Consider the following 20,008-nt stretch of genomic DNA (forward strand, 5'->3'; position numbering starts at 1 on the left):
TAGCACTAGATTCTGAACAGTACGCAGTTGAGATCCGCCTTAAACTGTTTGGAGAAGAACACGCAAGCACCGTTGATAGTTATCATGGGCTTGGCGTCACTCAAAATTCACTTGGAGACTTCACCATAGCAGTGGATTCTGTGCGGAGAAGAACACGCAAGTATCGCTGATATTTATGATGCCCTTTTCTTACCTCAACTTTGTCTTGGTGATTCGGAGGGAGCATGAGAGTCAGCAAAGGATACACCTCACGTCCTGACTGAACTGGGAGAAAAGCAGGCAGGTCCTAATTAAACCGAGACATATGGGTTTGTTATTTTACATTACACGGCTCCTCTAGCTTGGCGACCTCACAAGATTTACTGAAACTGAGAATTGCTAACGGTCAATACTGTTGATACCGGCTGGCACTGTGTTCGGTCTTCGGCTAGTTTCAACCCCACATTCTTTTGTATATGAGTTTATATATAATGATAATTAAATTGGTCCATTTTAACGCTAAACAGAGACAATTCACAAACTGCTCTCAGGGGCGGATCCAGGATTTCTAATGGGGGATGGCTGATACCAATCAGCCACCAAACCATACGTTAATTTCTTTTAAGTTGTCCTTCGTCTGTCCCAAAACATGGCGATTTGGGAAGGACAAATTGGAGACTGTAACACTGCAAACTCCTGAAACGCCACAAAAACTGAGAAGAAATAGAAGCTAATAGAAATACCTTACTAACCTAGTCGGCCAGAAGTGAAGACGCTGTCATTCGTCTACGGTGTAGCGCTACAAATTTCTCACAAACCACACTTCTATCGATGGTAACTGCTTTTGCATGCATGGCGATGACGGCCAAATCTGAGAGTCGTTCGGTGGTCATTGTGTTGCGAAGCCAATTATGGATTCTCCGAAAACAGGAAAATGATTTCTCCGCTTCCGTGCATTCCATAGACAAAACACTGAGAATTTTAAGAAGTTCCCTCGCGTTTGGGGAGGAGTTGTTGTCTGCGTGTTGTCTATTTGTGAGGAGACCGAGATGGATTCACAATCCGACACGCTTCCTGTCGCTTCCAGCCCACACAGTTCGTGACTTTCGAGAGATGACGGCAAGGCATCAGATGGCCCCACTTCTCTTGCAGTACTTGAGCAAGTTCCAAACACGGATCTAGGATGAATGCTGACGGATTTCCTAAATGAGCGGAGACGGCGCAAGCTTCTAGGAGGGTCTGGGGGCATGCTTCCCCGGTACATCTTTTGGATTTTAACTCCCCATAGTTTCCTTTCTTGGGTTTTTTTCTTTCTTGAGTCATTCAGTTAGGATAATTTTAAGAGTTCAACTTGGATTTTTTTCCATTTAAAATATATTTATTTATTTGAGAAAAATCTGACCGATTTTCGTAAAAAGTTGGAAACCGGTGTAGATACGCTTTTGAGTTCTACTGTGGCTTCTTGAAACGTCTTCATTACTTGAGGAATAAGAGCACAGAGCTAGGTCATTATGTGCCCTCTTTTCCTGAGCAGATTACGTCAAGGAAAGGTATTGTCACCGTTTCCTTCCAGTACTGTGCAGCTGACTATGCTGGGTACGTAGTTTTCTCGATTTCTTTGGGACCTACGTATTTCCGTATGTCTTTCCACGTATTAAAAGTTTTTTGGTGGGCTGTCCTAAAAGGGGGTGGCTAGCCACCCAATCCAAGCCTACTGGACCAGCCCCTTTGCTGTACCTGTAAATAGTAGGGCTAAAATAGTTGGGTAGAACAGTTTTGTCCTATAGAACGATTTTTAATGCCCTCAAACCCTAATCAGTCTGGTAAGGGTTTTCGGTCCCCAGCTATTCAACGACTGGGAAAGCTTCTAATAAAGCTAGGAAACTGTCCTATTCCAGCTCGCAATTGGAAATGCCCACGTTAACATCTCAAAGGTATTTTAGCTCACCTATTTCCAATCAACATAATAATATTTCTGATTTTATTCCTTCTGGACGAGGTTTTAGAAAAGCCCATTTGAACATCAACAGTCTAACTAAACACATTGATGAATTTAGAATTCTCCTTTTTGATTATTCTATCGATATTATCTCAATTAATGAAGCTAAACTTGATGACACTATCAAAAGCTGTGAGGTCTATATACCAGGCTACGAATTTATTCGTCGTGATAGAAACAGACAAGGCGGAGGAGTAGGCTTTTATATAAAAACCTCGATTAATTTTGTAGTTTGTTCTAATCTAAATGTACCTAATCTTGAAAATTTATGTATTAAAATTCGTAAACCTAACTCAAAGCCATTTCTGATAGCTACATGGTATAGACCTCCTAGCTCTTCGATTGATATATTTCTATATTACGAATCATTTCTTGAAAAATTAGATTCCCTTGGTCTTGAATATTATCTTTTAGGTGATTTAAATTGTAAGCTGGCCTCTTTACAATATGATTCAAATACTCGTCGCTTATGTGAAATTTCTGATTTATTTGGGTTTCAACAACCTATAACTGGACCTACTCGCGTAACAGAATCCTCGTCAACTTTAATTGATTTAATTTGTACAAACTATGCTGACAGGGTAATCTGTTCTGGAGTCTTTCATATTGTCATCAGCGATCACAGCCTTATTTATGTTTATAGAAAATTATCTCCTGTTTTTCCCTCAAAAGGGCATTCAACCATTTCTTACAGAAATTTTAAAAGTTTTGATCGAGAGAGTTTTCGTAACGATATCGCTCAGCATGACTGGACTTGTAACGGCTCTGATGATCCTATGTTTTGTGGGCTGACTGGAAAACGAAATTTTTGGATGTTGTTAACTTTCATGCTCCACTCCGAACTAGACGCGCTGGAATGAAAAAAGCACCCTGGATCAATTCAGAATTAAAGAAAGGCATGCGCGATCGTTATGCTGCCAAAAGAAAACTATGGCATCGAATGATCCACGCGACTGGGCAAAGTACAATAAGTTGCGAAATACAATAAACAATAACATCAAAACTTCTAAAGCATCTTATTATTCTAATGCTTTTAGTCAATCTAAAGGTAATTCTCGAAAAACATGCCAAACCATTAACGAATTTTCTTCCCGTCGCACCAACAGTACAACGGTGAAAGAATGTCAGTTGAATGGTTCCATTATTTCTAATTCTAGTGAGCTTTCTAAGGCTTTTAATGACCATTTTTCAACAATTGGGCCCCGCCTTACCGATGAAATTCCACCAACTGATAACAATAACGATTTATTTTATATCAGTAATATAAATGTAAATCACAACAAGTTCAGTTTTTCTTCTACAAGCAGTAGTATTGTTTTCTCACATTTAAACAAATTATTGCCCCCGCAGGGATTTCGCCCAGAAGGCGAAATGCCGAGGAGGCACTCTAGTAACTCGCGCGTAAAGTAAAGTACTTACAGCTGAAATATACAGTCATACAGTCAATATAGAAAAAATCTCGATTTGCTTGAACAGGGGCCGCGAGGAATCGGTAGGTAATGATGACGTTTCTATTGTTTGCGCCCGCAAGTACGAAATGGTTAGGATGACGTAAAGACAGAACATCCCCAAGGGACCGCTTAGGTAGATTTTGTGACATTTATTGTGCAGTCATACTTCGTTACTTGTTATCAGTGACATTCTGTGGAGCAGTTGTTTTGAAAGTTATGGACCAAAAGACACTCGTTAATCGCATATGAAGTTATAAGGTGCGTACTGTGTATATATAAACACTTGGAGAGTTTGCCAGACACGAGTTCACAAATCTTTCATTGGAAACCTTTGCCAGTCACTCTTTCTCTCTCTTTGACCGGAATAAAACTCAGCCCCAAACAAGCAAGACGAGTGAGCAACGGCTAGCCGTATCACTAGAAGAACGATGCACAATTACAGAAATTCACCGATAATCAAATTCTGTGCTGACTTATTCCCTGCTCACAGATGTGCTTCCGCTATAAAGATTAAAGTAAGACTGGAATGCGCGAGCGTGAATTGATCAAACGTCTTTTTAATTTCTAAGGCTTACTTTCCGACAAATAAAAATAACTGACTGTAAAAAGTGAGAGTGAAATAGCGAAAAATTCAACTTCTAATTAAATCTTTTCTTATGGTTTAGAATAAACTATTCTCGAAACGGAGAATGTTTTGATCAAAGCTGTGTAAATCGAACTGAAACTGTGCATGGGACGTGTGAAAATCTTCATTATGAATCGGTATATTTCAAAGAGCTACACAATTAACGAGCAAGAATACTATTGACCGACAATATTAAGAGCGGGGGCAGCTGTAGTGTCAACTACAACTAGCGTAGATCCAAAGATAATAATACATGAATGTGCCGGTCTGATTTCAGTTTCTCTATGTAATCTCTTTAAAAAATCTTTGCACTCTAGTATATTTACAGCTGTATTTACTCCGTTGTTTAAGCAAGGTGAGGCATCTTTCGAAAGGATTGTTTATGACCAATTGTATAGTAATTTTTGGAGCAATGAAGATATCATTTCTACACATCAATCGGGCTTTCGCTCTTTACACTCAACTCTAACTGCTCTCCTTGAAGCTACTGATAACTGGACCTTTAATATCGATCGTGGTAATGTTAATGCTGAGGTTTTTCTTGATTTAAAAAAGGCATTTGACACTGTTGATCATGATATCCTTTGATCTAAAATGAACCTTTACGGAATACAAGGAATTGCTCTCGATTGGTTTAGGTCGTATTTGACAAATCGTACACAACGATGTCTCGTTAATGGTTCCCTTTGTAGAATCTGTTCACTTGAATGCGGGGTACCTCAGGGAACAATTCTTGGTCCCCTTTTATTTCTTATTTACATCAACGATTTGCCAAACTGCCTAACTTCATGCCAGCCTAGGATGTATGCTGGGTATGCTCATAACACATACACCACTTATGCAGATGTTGGTGTGAATTCAATACAGTTAAATTTGAATCATGATTTAGGTAATCTAAACAAGTGGCTTATTTCTAACAAACTTACTTTGAAGACTGCTAAAACTGAATTTATTCTAATTGAATCAACACAAAAATTGAGTACTTTGTCGAGCCAACCCGAGCTCTCGATTGATAATGTTCCGATAGAAAAAGTTACCCCTGTAAAACCGCTTGGAATATTTATTGATGAAAATCTACGGTGACAAACGCACAGTAGATAAATCATCTAAAAAGATCGCTTCCGGGACAGGAGCAATTTAAACAATTAGAGATTTTGTTCCGTCGCCTACTCTCCATTGTATATACAACGATCTCATTCAATCTCAATTCGATTATTGTAATATTGTCTGGGGTAATTGTGGAAAAACTTTGTTTGACGGACTACAGAAGCCTCAGAACCGTGCTGCTCGTGTTCTAACCTTTTCTAGATATGATGCTGATGCCAACCGCTTATTTAGACAACTTAATTGGAAAGACTTGAGCACTCAGTTTCAAATAAAAAAAGCCTTAATGGTTTACAAGTCTTTTGTTCCAGGATATTTATCCTCTAAATTTGTTAAACGATATGAAACGCGCTACTCCCTAAGGGACTCTGTTAACAAACTAATTGTCCACCGTTTCCCTCGAACTAACTTCATGAAGAACAGCTTCAGTTATAGCGGAGTAGTTCTCTGTAACGGTCTGCCCTCTGATATGAGAGAGGCTAAATCTTTAAGTCAATTTAAACGATTGGTTCATCTGATTTTCTGATTTTTAAAGTACTGTACAGGGCATTCATGAGAAAGAGGTCTTAGTTAGGTTAGCTGTAGACAGTTTTGCATATTGTTTAGGTTAGTTAGGTTTATTTAAAATTTTTTATTCTCCTGATGAATTTTACCGTGTTTAAATAAAGAATTATTTTGTTCTATTCTATTCTAAAGCGAGTTGCGCACTTATCAGCGGCTATCCCGGGGGTTGAGCCCGAAGGGGGTGGGGGGGGGGGGGGGTAGCGACGTCACCGACGTCTACAAATCTCCTTCACCTAAGAACAATATTTCTCCACAAGAAGCACTCCCCCCCCCCCCCCAAGTCTAGGCGCTTGGAACTACTTCCAAGCGCCTGCTACGCAGGCTACCTCAAGTCACAAAATCAGTATTTCAAGGGACTTTCAAATTGTAATTTTTGATAAATAGCCAGTAAAAAGTGAAACGTTGCTAGCAAAGCTAGTCTCTAACAATAAACCAAGCCAACTAGCTTGTAAGGCTTTTATTAACAAGAAACGTAACGTACTCTTCCTATGAAAAGCCAAGCAAAATGGAAAAAAGATTGTGAACTCAAAGATCATGAAAATTTCGACTGGGGGTCCATTTAAAGTGAACCCCGTATTAAGCGGACACCCTCCGGGAATGCTGTAGTGTCCGCTTAATACAGGGTGTCCGCCTAATACAGGTTTCGATATATAACGTCATATGAAGTGTCAAATGCCATTCAAATGAACAGTGGAAGCGTTTATAATACTCCCAGAGACTATGACGATAGACGTTTGCATTAATTTCTTTATCAAACATAGTACCATAGACATGGATTGCAACTCAAATTTGAAGAAATCAGATGAGTGAAAGCTCTATACAAACAAAACGAAATAGAAAACAATCCTGTACTGTGAAACTAATCAAATAAGTTCGTCAAGTCACGTTTTTTAACGTAAAAATCCAAAAATTTGTGGGTGGCCATTCGAGGCAATCTTTCGCATTTCCGGTGTCTGGCATGTTGGGTGGTGGAATTTAATTACAAGTGTCCGTTTAATACAGGCTGGCAACAGAAATGGCCCTTTTTAGGTGTCTGCGTCCGCTTAATAGAGGTGTCCGCTTAATAAAGGTTTCATTTAAAGTAAATAAGGGAAATAAATTTGGGGACTTCGGCTACTGTCCGCTCAATAGAGGGTGTCCGCTTAATACAGGTTTCACTGTACTTATTTATTACCTAGGAAATGTACTTTAAGCACGAAACTCACAGAAACTTTCTGTTTACATTCCTTCAGAGAAGAAATGTGACCAATATATTTTTATTTAAGATTCAAGCTGCAGATATCGATCTCTGTTGCTTTAGTCAAGAAACCCGTGCAAAGAAACGCTTATTCACTTTTTTCGGGATTGTCCAGTGTCAAGAGCTTTTTGAAATAATGTCAAAGATTTCTTGGTTTCAGGTGATTTGATAGAAGCCTCTGGCGTTTTATAAAAAATTAAATGTTTAGGTCTTACAGGTAAAGAAGGAGATGTTATATTTAGTCATTGTCTACCCTTGGCTAGGTTTTATATTTTTAGTTGCAAATACAAAAGTTCAAAACCATCTATTGTAGAATTATATATTTATCAAGTTAAAGACAACTTTATAATTGAAAAGAAATTTCAGTTATTAAAGGAACGCAGGAAATTTTTGAAGAAAAGTGGAAAAAAAATAATTCAGAAAAGGCGTTTATTTGAGTGAACTCTCCTTTTTCCCCCTGCTTTTTAAACAAATCCAATGTGAACAGATTCCAGAAGACAAAAGAAAAAATTTATTCTAGTACGCAATATCCTGTCTAGCAACCTTACTATCAATACGTTAATTCATTTGTTTCTTTTGTGTATTTCTTCTGCATTTAAGTATCTATGTTTATGTAGTGTGTGTTAGTGGTGTAACGATTAACCGAATTCTCGATTAATCGCGATTATGACGGTTCGGTTCGATTCACAATTCTTTGCTTCCACGTTTCGGTTTTGGTTCGATTATTGTACATCTTTTCCAGGGTGCCCTTAGTGAGTTATGAGATTGTAAAATGGGAATCCAGAACGTTTTAAATTGTGCGTTTATGATTGACGAGCAAAAACGATAGCATTTCGTGCGCCATTTTGTGTTGCCTGGTAAACATGCTGTCCTTCAACTAGCCCTTGAGAATTTCCAAATAAGGCAAACTATGTGCGACACGCTCTTTGTCAGGTTCTCAAACATGGCGACGAACCAAGCGACTGTGAATCCTCCTGTCCCTGCTGCTATTCTCAAATTGAGGGTTTAGGGTTGCATGTTGTTTACATTATGCGTTATGTTGTAAGAATCTGAATTAAGAGACATTTACATAATCGAATCGAAATCGAAAGGCAATAATCGAAATCGAATCGAACCGCAAGGAATATGAATCGTTACACCCCTTATGTGTGTTAGACGCAAATAAATGAAAGTAAAAAGTGAAGCCAAAGCAAAGGCCGTGTACTATATGTAAAAACAAACTAAAAAGAGGCAAGTGGCATGTTTCATCCGCTTAAGCAATTTCGTACCTTCCTGGATTTCACTCCGGACCCTCCTTCTGCAAGGATTCCCGCCATCTTGGAACGCTTTGGTCTCCGCCGCTTGGTGCATTACAAATCCCGCAGGTCTTTCCTAGGAGAATATGCTACAAAAGTGCTTTTAAAAGGGATCCACTCCCCCCATCCAGGGATAAAAATTGGCAGGAAATGTCAACAAATCCCGCGCCATGCCCGCGCATGCCCCCGAGGTCGACACCCAGTGATGGTCACTGATCGTGATACGTGCATTATTGTAGGTTCGTTGTTTGAAACAACATCCAAAATTCCTGTTAGCTGAACCTCCCAGGATTCAGAAAATGACTTATTACTGGAGCTGATCCAAGAACAATCCAGCATTGATAGCCGCTCACGGGAGCTACAACCTCGGACAAAACTGTTGAGACAGTTTCACCAGTTTCCAAACATTTCAAACATTTGTGCATTACTACCATCCCCTTTAAACAGAATGGAACGAAAAGGCCTCCTCCCACCCCTTTTCAATGTTAGTTTGGTCCAAAAAAGACCAACGTGTATAATTCTCGTTTTGCTCTTGATAGCTTTGAATAAGAAATGAAGGGAAACGGTCATTCATTTGGCGACGGTTAATTCCATGTGCCAGGAAGACTGAAAAAGAAGATAGTTTTGTGATGTGTCTAAATTACGTTTTATCTTCGAGGTTAATTGTAGCACCGCTCTTATTAAAATTAATGTCTCGCAAGAACAGACCGAATTAAAAACATGATATCGCATATTAGAAGCCATAAAACAAAACATGGTAACTTTGTTGGTAAGCCGCTAAGGTTCACCATGGTCTCATCCATATTACGTAATCTTCAAATGGCCGTGAACATAAAGGATTTATGTGGGAATTCAGGTCATAGATTCAATAGTTATTGCTGGAATTTTCAATTAAAAAACACTTCAGCTTTTTTACTTGGTTTATTCTTGCTTGCTGTGTGGTTAGATCACCATCCGCTGCTAATTAAGCGATTTTCTTTACCCCCGAGTTTCCACGAATAAAAAGAAACTCATAGTGGAAACTCGAGATTAATGGAAATCGGTAGAAAATCGCAGCGGATCGGGGAAATAACCACACAGCAAGTAAGAACAAACCAACTAAGACCCTGTTTACATGGAGTGGGGGACCCCGGTCTAGTAGGGTAGGTTTCTTTTGTTTTGTGTCCTCCAGAGCGTGAAAACAAAAGAAACCCACCCCGCTAGACCGGGGTCCCCCAATCCATGTAAACAGGCCCTAAATAAGGTAAAGTGCTTTTTATTGAAAATTCCAGCAATTATTTACCTTTTGGAATCTATGACCTGAATTCCCATACAAATCCTTTATGTTCACGGCTATTTGGGGATTACGCAATATGATACCAATTTTTAATGATTTTAAAAACTCTCATACTGAGATTGGGCTGCCTGTGGTGCTCCGAGCCTTAAAAAACCGATTTTGAGAAAAGAACAGACTGGGATAAAGTAGGTAGAAAACATTTGGAGTAGAGCCAGGCAAAAATATGTATGTGTTTTAAACAAGCTTGGACGGTCACAATGGCTGGATACTGGGGGAAGATAGAGCGAATCGTTTGCTCCTATCGGCCTCTGCCAGGCTCTCAGATAGCATGGTGGGGACATATTATTAAAAACGAGCAAAGCGAAAATAAGACGCGCGCGACTTGGAAAGAGCGCGGTGGCGGCGGGAAAAAAAGGCTGATTTAGCAACAGGGCGGGAACGTCAGTTGACGACGGGAAGGCGCGCACAAAGGACTAAACACAACTTCCGGTGCTCAATTTACCGCTCTGCCACTGGTCAAGCCAGTGGACGAAAACGTGGATTTGCTTCAAATTCGCTCAGCGCAAATATGACGCAAATTTGCGAAAACTGGGTACCACCTTTGCTCAGATTTATTCCCCAGTTTGCAGAAATTTGAATCATATTTGCGCTGAGCAATTTTGAAGCAAATCCATTTTTTCGTCCAGTGTTTGATTCGCGCGCGCCGTCGTCAACTGACATTCCCGTTCTGTTGCTAAGTCAGCCTACTGTCTCTCCCCAGCACGCGCGCGTTTTTCGTATTTCTTTTTACTAAACGACTTTTCACCACCATCTTGGAGCCTAGAACAGGCTAGCTCCTATTGGCTACCCAAGCGGTCAAGATACTTTCCTGTGATATTGTTTATTACGCCGTAAGGTTAAAAATTTCTTGATGACCGTTCCATGCGTTGGTTCATATAAAAAATCTTTAAGAATTCAACCAATAGTAGGTCCATGGCTGGATACTGGCCAAGTTTCGTTGTTTTTTTGTTTTGTATTTATAAACCGAGACGAGTTCAAGGTCAGTAAGAACTCAAAAAAAAGACTTGAAAGAACGACAAATTGTTATTGTAATATAACTAAAATTGCAAGGAATAAACTTGATAACGAAAAAAGGCGATCAAAGAAGACACTTGCCTCATCCTTTTGTTGAAAAATCTGCTAGTCCTTCCTAAAATCGTGTCCACTTCGGTAGCCATACAATAAACCAGACCTCATAACAACATTAGGAGCTATCCTCTTCAACACAGGAATTACCGCCGACATAGAGGCATGTAGGGGTCGTTACCATCTTTTGAGGGTCAATCTGTACCTTTTTATATTTATGCACAGCTGTATGTATATGATCAAATAGTAAAGGCATGTCTCATAAGCCCAGGGATACTGTTTACATAGAGGTGGGGGACTCCAGATAGGTGAGGTAACATGTGGTGGGTCACCCCAGCTATCATGTAAACGAGATCAAATTAAAATGAGAGATTATATGGTCAGGTGGGTTACCCCATCTTAAACAGGTTACCTCACGTACCTGGGGTCAAACACCTCCACGTAAACAGGCTCTAAATCACTGAGAAAATACTTGAAAGAAAAAAAATCGTGCATGACAGGAGCTCCTGTGCATGATAATGCATAACCGGCACGACTGATTCGCTCGAATGACCACGTGGCGAAATGGCGGTCCCGTCTCCATGCCCTCCGCAATTGATTGACACTTGCAATAAATAAAGTGCGTATGTGTTGTTCGTTCTTTTTATCACTGTTGGAAACCTGCAATAAGGTGGTCCTTGTTCCCTTTTTCTTTGGGGGACGAGAGGAGAAAAGAGGAGTTCCTTTTTTCTTCTTTGCCCGAACAGCTATAATTTATGGTTAGCGAAATGGTGCAGACGGTATTCCTTTCATTTACCTTCTATTGAAGAATGATACCCCTTTCACCACATACCTCGTTTAGAACTTGAAATTACAAGGGCTTCATTACTATTTTCCCAAAAATTCTAGATGCAATTTACTGTATTACGAAAGTGAGAAGTTTACTGATTCCTCTCTCCATCACATTTTTGAATCCGAAATTGTAGGTTTCCTTTTTTCTACGAAAAATAAGAGTGAAATGTGCAACATTAGAGCTTAGAAAATCGTAGGGAATTTATTACATGAACTTCGAAAATTGTACATGAAAGAAACGGTATCTAGAAATTTTTACCCGTCCTCTTGAAGTAATAGAAAGGTTTAGGCGACAACTGCTTCTCCGATGAGATATTTTACAGAAAAGAGTCTTTGGGTGCCCCTGTACTGTGGAAACCGAGACCGGTGTTCACCTAAGTAGGAATAGGATCCACCTCAGACCGAACAACTCATCCAACAATCCAGCAAATAACTCGTCGACCAGCATCCCATAAGGAAGCACGACTACACTCAGAATGCCAATGTCTTCAAGCGTTGACTCACGAGTTCCCACTCCGGCAGAAACCAATAAGAGGCCAACGAAATCTTGCTCGGGTCGCGAAATCCGAGCACCGGAAAGACTTAATCTTTGACTGCTATTTTATTGGACAGCAATCCCCGTTTGCAGTGACTCAGACTCGTTTCGTTTGCATACAGAAGTTGAATATTACTATGAAAAAGACTTAGGTTTGAAGGACTGATTTTTTTTCTTTATAATGCATGTTTATCAGTGTTTAAGAACATATTACATAAGCCCGTGCAGTATTGTGCAGCATGCAGAGCATTTTTTCTTCTAAACCTAATCAGCATGTATTGTATAATAGCATTGCTTGTATGCCCATGGGCTAAGTTTTTATTAGCATATACTCTAGATACATACTCGAGTAGGACATAATGTACTCATTCGGAGTTGACGCTTCAAGTAAACATTAATTGCATTAAAGTATTACACTGATCATCTAAATATTCTTGTCCGGAGCTAAACTCTTTGCTGTACGTATCACCCTCTACCGAGCTTTTACTTATGTGTTTGGCTTGTCAACACTTTGGCTTCAACAGCGATTGGTACTCCGATAATCTGCAATTGAGCTCCAGCTGATATTTGCGAACAATGGCACTCGATGCAGCAGACGTTTGTGGGGCAGGAACGCGTGACGAACCACTAAGAACGTCTGCGTGGGAGGCTAGGTTGTAGGTGATAACGAAGGGAACGCGCTCTGGTTTGTCCAGTGTGGAAGTGCGTGCTTTTTATCTATCCCCTGACAACAAGGACAATTTAGAAACCGCGGGATCAGCTCATTGAAATTGTGATTTTAATTTCCATCTAATATCTTACAGGTAGGTAATAATTGTAAGTAAAATATATATGAATATTCGCTGACCAAGAACCGTAACAATCAGCTGAAAGTAGTTGCATTAATCTGCTCTCGGTCTGCTAAATGGGCAGCGAAGGCTTAATGCCATCGAAGACTTTCATTGAATGCGAGGCATCATCATAGAAAGCAACTCAGTCAGCCGCTATTGAAATGATGAACAGCTCATGAATCGAAGAAGAAGCAAAATAATCCTTTGAATATAGACAAAGGCATCTATTTTAAGTCCTCTTTAGCGGGGTTTCACGCTGCGAAGTCACAATATGTCGACGTGTAAAGCAGCCAGGTTAGCGAGCTTTGCCTTGTAACAAGTTTGGAAAAAGAGAGACAAATCTATTTCTTAACTTTGCTTATTACGATAACCAGGATAGATGAGTGAATCTAAAATAAATAACTGATATTTCCTTTTCAAAAGTTACCTTCAAGTAAACCATCTTTCTATAAACCGAGTTGAAGCACAAGCCCGGAAAGAAGTAGCCTGCGGGAAGCAGACGCTTTTTTCGGCTCTTGTTTCACCCGCTATTTTTTCGGCGGGTGAAAAAACTAGGAAATCAGTAATGGTAAGAACATGCGACAGGCTTCGTAAAAAATTTGTTGATGTCTCATGCGAAACAGTTATATTTTTGGTACTTGATATAAGCAAAAACAAACCAAGTTTTAGCCAGGTTGTGGCTGCATGACCTTCATATTTTGTGTTGACTATATAAATATTCTCGACGCAATTTAACATATCTTTTGGACCTAAACAATTCAGTGTTTCCGGTTTTGAAAAAAGGGAAAGAGGCTAGGAGAATAAATACTACATGAAACAAAAGCGATTTCCAACGAGAAAATGATGTGCCTTGAACATTGAATTCATGGAAAACCTGTTGTTTGAACGGACGCTTTAATTCTCTGAGACGATTGCTGAGTTAGGATTTTGATTTGAGGATTCGAGTTAGGGATGGTGTAACTAATTGGAAGTTGGTTACCCGTTACCGATTCCCTATATGAAACCCATTATCCATTTGTGCACCTGAAACCAACAACAAGTTTATTCAGTATAAAAATATTAACCCGAGACAGTGAAGCAACACTTCTTTCACCAATTTTGTAAAGTGAGCGCGTTTACATCCAACTCCTACGTATTTTCACTGCTGTTTTGCAATTCAGTTCAGTGCAAAAATTGAAGACTGCGTCGTCTTTGCCTGCTTTAGTCCATATATCGATAAAACATTTGTCCATGACGTTATTTCTGCGAGGTTGCCTTAATATGGACACTTTGGCATGTCCCGCGCTGGTGTCGTATTAACCGGGTTCCACTGTACGTACTCTTAAATAACATGCCACTATATATACTTAGATCAATGGTGCACCAATGATATGAACAATCGACTGTTTGTATTTGTTTAGGACCTTGTAGCTGTGGAATTTTCAAGTTCCTGTGGGGTGGCATAGAACCAAAAGCAGTAATCGAGCATAATTCATTTTCCTCGACAAAAACGAAAATCTAGAGACCGTGGGATCAGCTCATTGATGTCGTGGTTTTAATTTTCACCAAATGCCTTGAAGGTACGTCATACTAGTTTTAAGATTTTAGTCACAGCCTTCCCAAACTCACTATGTGAGAGCGGTTGTTAAAAACTTTTATGCATGCAGCAATATTGCATGACGTAAGGATTTATAGGGTTCAAATGGGAAAAGTGAAAAACAGGGGCCCCCAAAGACCGAATGTTTCAAAATATGTCGGAAGTGTTTCGAATAGTTTTCTCTATGCTTTAGAAGCCTGTTTGGTTAACTTGATGCCCTAAAAACTATTAATTTTCTCGGATGTCTTAGGACTCGAAAGTTTTACATCGCGCAGAACGTCCGGTCATTCAAGATTGATTTCCACTGACGCGTTTTTGGCTACGCAGGTTAACGCACTTAAATTTTAATCACGTGAATCGTAAAATAGAGGCAAGACATAAAATGCTGAGTTTAAACGTGAAGTTGAGCGAGGTTCTACTTTTACGTTTACGTGCGACCTTTCATATATTGCCTCTATTTTAATTATTTGCGAACATAAATTTTACGCACGTACGCACGTAAAAATTACCCAACCACTAAATTAAGCCTTACGCATGATAATGAGCTTCAGGGGCGGGCCACTCAAGCATGAATGCTCCTCAAAAGCGCCACAATAAGAGAGAAAAGGGAGGATTTTGGCGAAGGCAAAAAATTACGATATTTTTTTTTGCAACCTGCATGCAACGATTTTCACGAAAATCGCCATAGCAGTATTTTAAAAAATGCCTACAGTCTACTTTTCTTATATCAAAAAGCGGCTGTTTGTAGTTAAAGGAGGGCTAATATTCATGCAGTTCTGCGAAAAAAAAAACAGGAAAATCCAACGAAAATAAATTAATGTAGACTTTTTTCTTTCAAAACTTTGCTTTTTCGGTGTTTCTAGTATGGTGTTACGAACAATGGTTACCGTGAAAAAACTTAGCTACCCTTCGTGTTGGGTCTGGCCGTGTTGAGAAATTCTCTGGGATATTTTGCCTTTCTACCAAAATTTTTACGAGACTTAAGCTTTTTTAATAGAATAATCGAAATATCGCGGTAATAAAATGTGAAAAAAACTCAATCGAAAATCGTTGAAAAGTTGGTAAAAAAATCCAAATATCTTAGACTCGAATACAATTCGTGTAGACGTAGCCTCCCACCCATGCAGACGTTCTTAGGGGTTCGTCAAGCGTTCCTGCCTCACGGAAGGTGTAAAGGATAAGACATAAGAACAATACCGTTCGTTGATTTCGTAATTTCCATGCTTAGATCCTAGTTACTAGCGTAGTGACAATGTTAGCCTGCGTGGTAGGCGTTTGAAAGGGAAGGAGAAGGGGGTTTTGGGCGCGAGAGAAAAGCGTGGGGCGTAGGAGGAGAAATAATGCTAAATATGTTTTTCAATATACAATAACTACCACACAATAGGCAAAAAAGAAGAAGAGGAAAAGAAAGATCAAATTAAGGACCTTCACGACGATATTCGCGGTGGGCTACCCATCCAGTTCCTAACCCCGCCCGACAGGGCTTAACTTGAGTGGCGCTACTAAAAACCGAGTTTCGCAAGGGTTATTGCGAAATACGCATTTCTAGTTTATGTTTCGATGTTTTATATGAATTATCCTCGGTGTGGAGATTGTGCATATTCACATATTAGGTTTATAAGGGAGTGTACTGATGCAAGAGATGTTAGTTACGTTACTGGAGAAGGTGTGGAGTTAACGGTACATAACGAAAGTGTTGTTGTAGAGGAAATAAAGAAAGTGGACGTGTGATCTCGTCGTGCGCAATTTATTTAAGACAAATTATAATCGAATTCGGTTAGAGCCACGTGGTCATGCACCTAGCGGGCTTGCGGTGAAGAGTTTAAGACGTCTGTTACTCAAAAGGAGAATAGTAAGGGCATTTGTAAGGAAGGGTGCCGGAAAAATATCATTTCTTACTAATTGCCCCCGCATTCACTATTAATTCCACAACCTCGACGCCGAAGTGCACGCTCCCATAGCGTCTTGTTAATGTAAGTTCCTGGTGGCTTTATAACGTCTACTAGCAAGAAGAAGTCCTCAAACAAAAATTTGCTGAGGATCATAGATCGGTTCGTCTTCAACAATGACTAGTCGTTGATAAAGTATAGCCTGCGTGGTAGGCGTTTAAGGTGAAACGGCAGATAACAAGCACACAGGCAGCATGATATTCTCTTTCTTTCTTCTAGTGAGTAAAGAGATGAGACTTCTCAAAGCCAGTCCGTAAAACGCATCTGTGGCAGGTCTTTTCCTTCATAACTGCCTTTTTCTATTCTCCTTTCAAGCTGAAATTGACGCCTTCAGTTTCTAATTAACGATGAATTTTGTACCGAAATCTCATCACGCTTCACTAACACTAACAACATATTTTTAAATGATTACTGAAAGTAGCTGAAAGATCGATTAAGTTTATACTCAGGAGCGTGATGTTGATTTCAACCAATCGGATTAAGGTATTAAGGTTGTGATTGACATGTTTTGATGACTGACCAATCAGGATTTTAACATTCGCCTGTTAAAAACGAAAAAAACAATGGTCTTCTTGCAGGCGTCTCCCGCCCTCCTCCCTCGCGCGTCCCTCCGGTTTCTCTCGCGCTAGAAACTCCCTTTCCCTTCCCTTTCAAACGCCTGCCACGCAGCCTATTGCAATATTTACCTGATTTTCTACTGGTTTTGTAATGGGATATTTCGGCGTCACCACGCGGATATAAAAGAGTGTCTTTTTGGTCAGAAAAGTCAACTACGATTCGCGTCGTGACATCGTTTTTTGGTTCGTTCTTAACCTTTGGTACAAGCGGGATCGATATGTAAGGGATTGCTTTTGTAAGCTATATTATTTAGTTTCGTTCTTTAGTAGTGGGCATAGGTACACGAATGTTACTGTACAATACAGATTTAAGTTTTTAAACTTAAATCAATTAATGTAATTGTCTCAAGAGAGAAAAGCGGATTTGAACGCCTGTTAGAGTTACGCCCACAATTTTGCTTGATAGTACAAGGATTAAGATCAGATTCATGGAATTATTGTCTAATTTAAGATTATCTAGTTTTTCAAAGTAGGTTTTACTGTCTTGTTATCGACCTAATCGTCATAGAACCGCTTTATTACCGTTTTCAAGCTTTAGTTTGTTAATTACGCGTTGTTTGTCTTAGTATCGCCTTTTCGCCAAATTGATAGAGATTTTTTGTATTGTTATTTCAGTTTACAATCAATCTTTGGTCTATAAATTTTGGTCTTTGGAATTAAATCACCGTTAACCTTCACCTTTGGTTTTCCGTGGTTTTCTTGTTTTGCGACCCGTAAAATAGTTCCTAATTTAACCTGCTGCAACACACCCCTCGAAGTTTCGTTCCTCGTTTGCTTATTTTGTCGTCGCCAGCCACAGGAGGATTGCGTGACGAGCCAAAAGAACGCCTGCGTGGGAGGCTAGTGTGGACGGGGTCTTATTTTCCTTTTTTTGTGTAATAATGAGTTTCAAACTAAGGAAAGTAAAATTTGAACCAAAAGTAAAACCGAACCTGCACAACATCCACCCAGAGACATCTGACATCTCTAACATCTACCTATAGAGTGTTTTCACTCACGTGGCCATCATCTATGCAAATTTATTGGAACAAAAGAAAGTTTTTGCGTAAGAAAAGAGTCCAACTCCCACAGGATTAGTTTGGGACACCAACATGGCCGCCGTTTCATTGTTTTGAAACACCAATATGGCCGCCGTTACGTCATGTAAAAACACTCTATATAAAGTTCCGTACTTACACTTTCCGCTGACAAGTCGGGTATTTTAATTTAATTTCATTTTAATTTAATTTCATTAACTATTTTAAATCAAACCTTTCCTGGACAAACATGTGACAGTGTATGTACCTTTTATATGCCAGATCCATATATTTTGATTTCTCAAGTCTAAATTGAGCGAAATGTCGAACCCGCTAGCCAAGGACTTTGGTAGCAACTTACAAGAAGAAGATATCTCAGATGGTGCAAATAGGGGAACTAAGAAAGAACACTGCCATACCAGTAAAGACCCGCCCCAGCTTAATGTTAAACTTCCCCGTATGAATGATATCCAATCACCAACAAAGGATCGGAATCATGCACGCCTTCCTGTCGACATTTTGTTACTGACTGTAAAGGACTGTGAGTTCTTAGCTTGTTATATGCACCTAAACAACCCATTTAGATGTTGGTTCGATGGTCTAGGTTTTGTTTACTTCGAGGACGAGAATGAAGGCCAAGAAGAGAAAGTAGCAGTTGCTTTATTGCGATGTCATGAAGGTTCTAGTGGTCCGGGAGGCTCCATAGTAACTACAAAAAATGCTGTCTCAGCGCTTATGCCCAAAGGAGTTATGTTAGTGGGAACGTGCAGTAGCCTCCGTCCTGAGGAAACCAAATTGGGTGATGTTGTAATTTCTGCCAAATTGACAACATATGGATTGAAGGTAATGACAAGCGATAAAGAGCTGCACAATAATATAAGAACGTTTGGCAGCAAACGATTTCTTGATCTCATTAAGGATTCAGCTCTTGGCTGGGAGGCTCCTTTGGAGAACTTGGAAGATCGAGAAGTCAAAATTCATAGCAGTGGTGAGCTGTTGAGCGTTCCAGAGGTAATCAAGATAGAATCGCGGCGTAAACAGTTGGCTGAAACCTTTCCCCTGGCAGTGGCCGTTGACACCGAAGCCGAAGGTAATGAAATCCCGGGCGGCGCGGAGGGGGGCGGGGGAAGGGGGCGCTGGGGTGTTAAGGCGAAAAAAAGAAAAAAATCGGTCGCCCTTAGCAACGCGTCCTCTTTAATTCCCTTAGGGGCAGGTTTAAAAACGAGCACGAGATTCAACTAGCGCGCAAGCAAACTGGATTGAAATGGCAATGCGATCGTCGCCCTCTAAGATCATCGCTTCATCCAAGGCGATCGTCGCGACTTCGATTTTGTCGAAAACACCTAGACAGAGGCTCACCTTTTCGATAATCTGTTCAACCTTCTAGGTTTTTAAAAATTTTCAAGTTTTGAGAACGCACCTTTCAATTTGATATCCTGACATTTATTTCATTTCTCAGCTATACTCAATGGCCCCATTTATGAGTGGTGCCGCTGTTTCTGTTGCAGGACTTCACACAGCTGCATTTGACCTCCAAGTTGAATGGCTCGTTGTAAAGGGAATTGCTAGTTATGCAGATGGCAGAGAGAGCACAAATGAAAAATGGAGCGAATTTGCAAGTGCCAATGCCGCTTCTCTAGTTGCCAAGATTTTAAATGATGATGTTGTCTTCAAAAGATGGCCTCATTATCAAGGAAACGATGATAATTTTATCAAAGGTAGGTTCGTTTAGTATACACAATATATAATATAGTGTCCACTTTTATATTGTGCTATTGATACTGACGTAACAATATCTTGAAAAACCCAAGGAAATTCTGAGGGGGATTTTTTCTCCATAAAAAAACAGCTTAAAATGGAGAAACAAGGAAGAAATGAGATAATGCTGAAGTCTTTAAATATTCACTTAGTAAATCTTTGCGTATCCACGGGTAAAAGTAGTCAGCACACAGGTTTGTTTTTATTAATGCACGCCAGAGCTGGGTACACATTAGCCTGC

The 20,008-nt window shown here is 39.8% G+C and overlaps 1 protein-coding gene across 1 annotated transcript in view; it reads left to right on the forward strand.

Moving 5' to 3' along the window:
- Positions 1–16,158, forward strand: part of LOC140949124 (uncharacterized) — a 29,845-nt gene extending 13,687 nt beyond the window's left edge. Inside the window, exon 4 of the mRNA XM_073398358.1 lies at positions 16,041–16,158. Coding sequence (XP_073254459.1) covers positions 16,041–16,158 — 118 coding nt within the window. The remainder of the gene's footprint in view (positions 1–16,040) is intronic.
- Positions 16,159–20,008: the final 3,850 nt, after the last annotated feature.

This window comes from Porites lutea, chromosome 9, assembly GCF_958299795.1.
Source record: "Porites lutea chromosome 9, jaPorLute2.1, whole genome shotgun sequence".
NCBI classification, from domain to species: Eukaryota; Metazoa; Cnidaria; class Anthozoa; order Scleractinia; family Poritidae; genus Porites; species Porites lutea.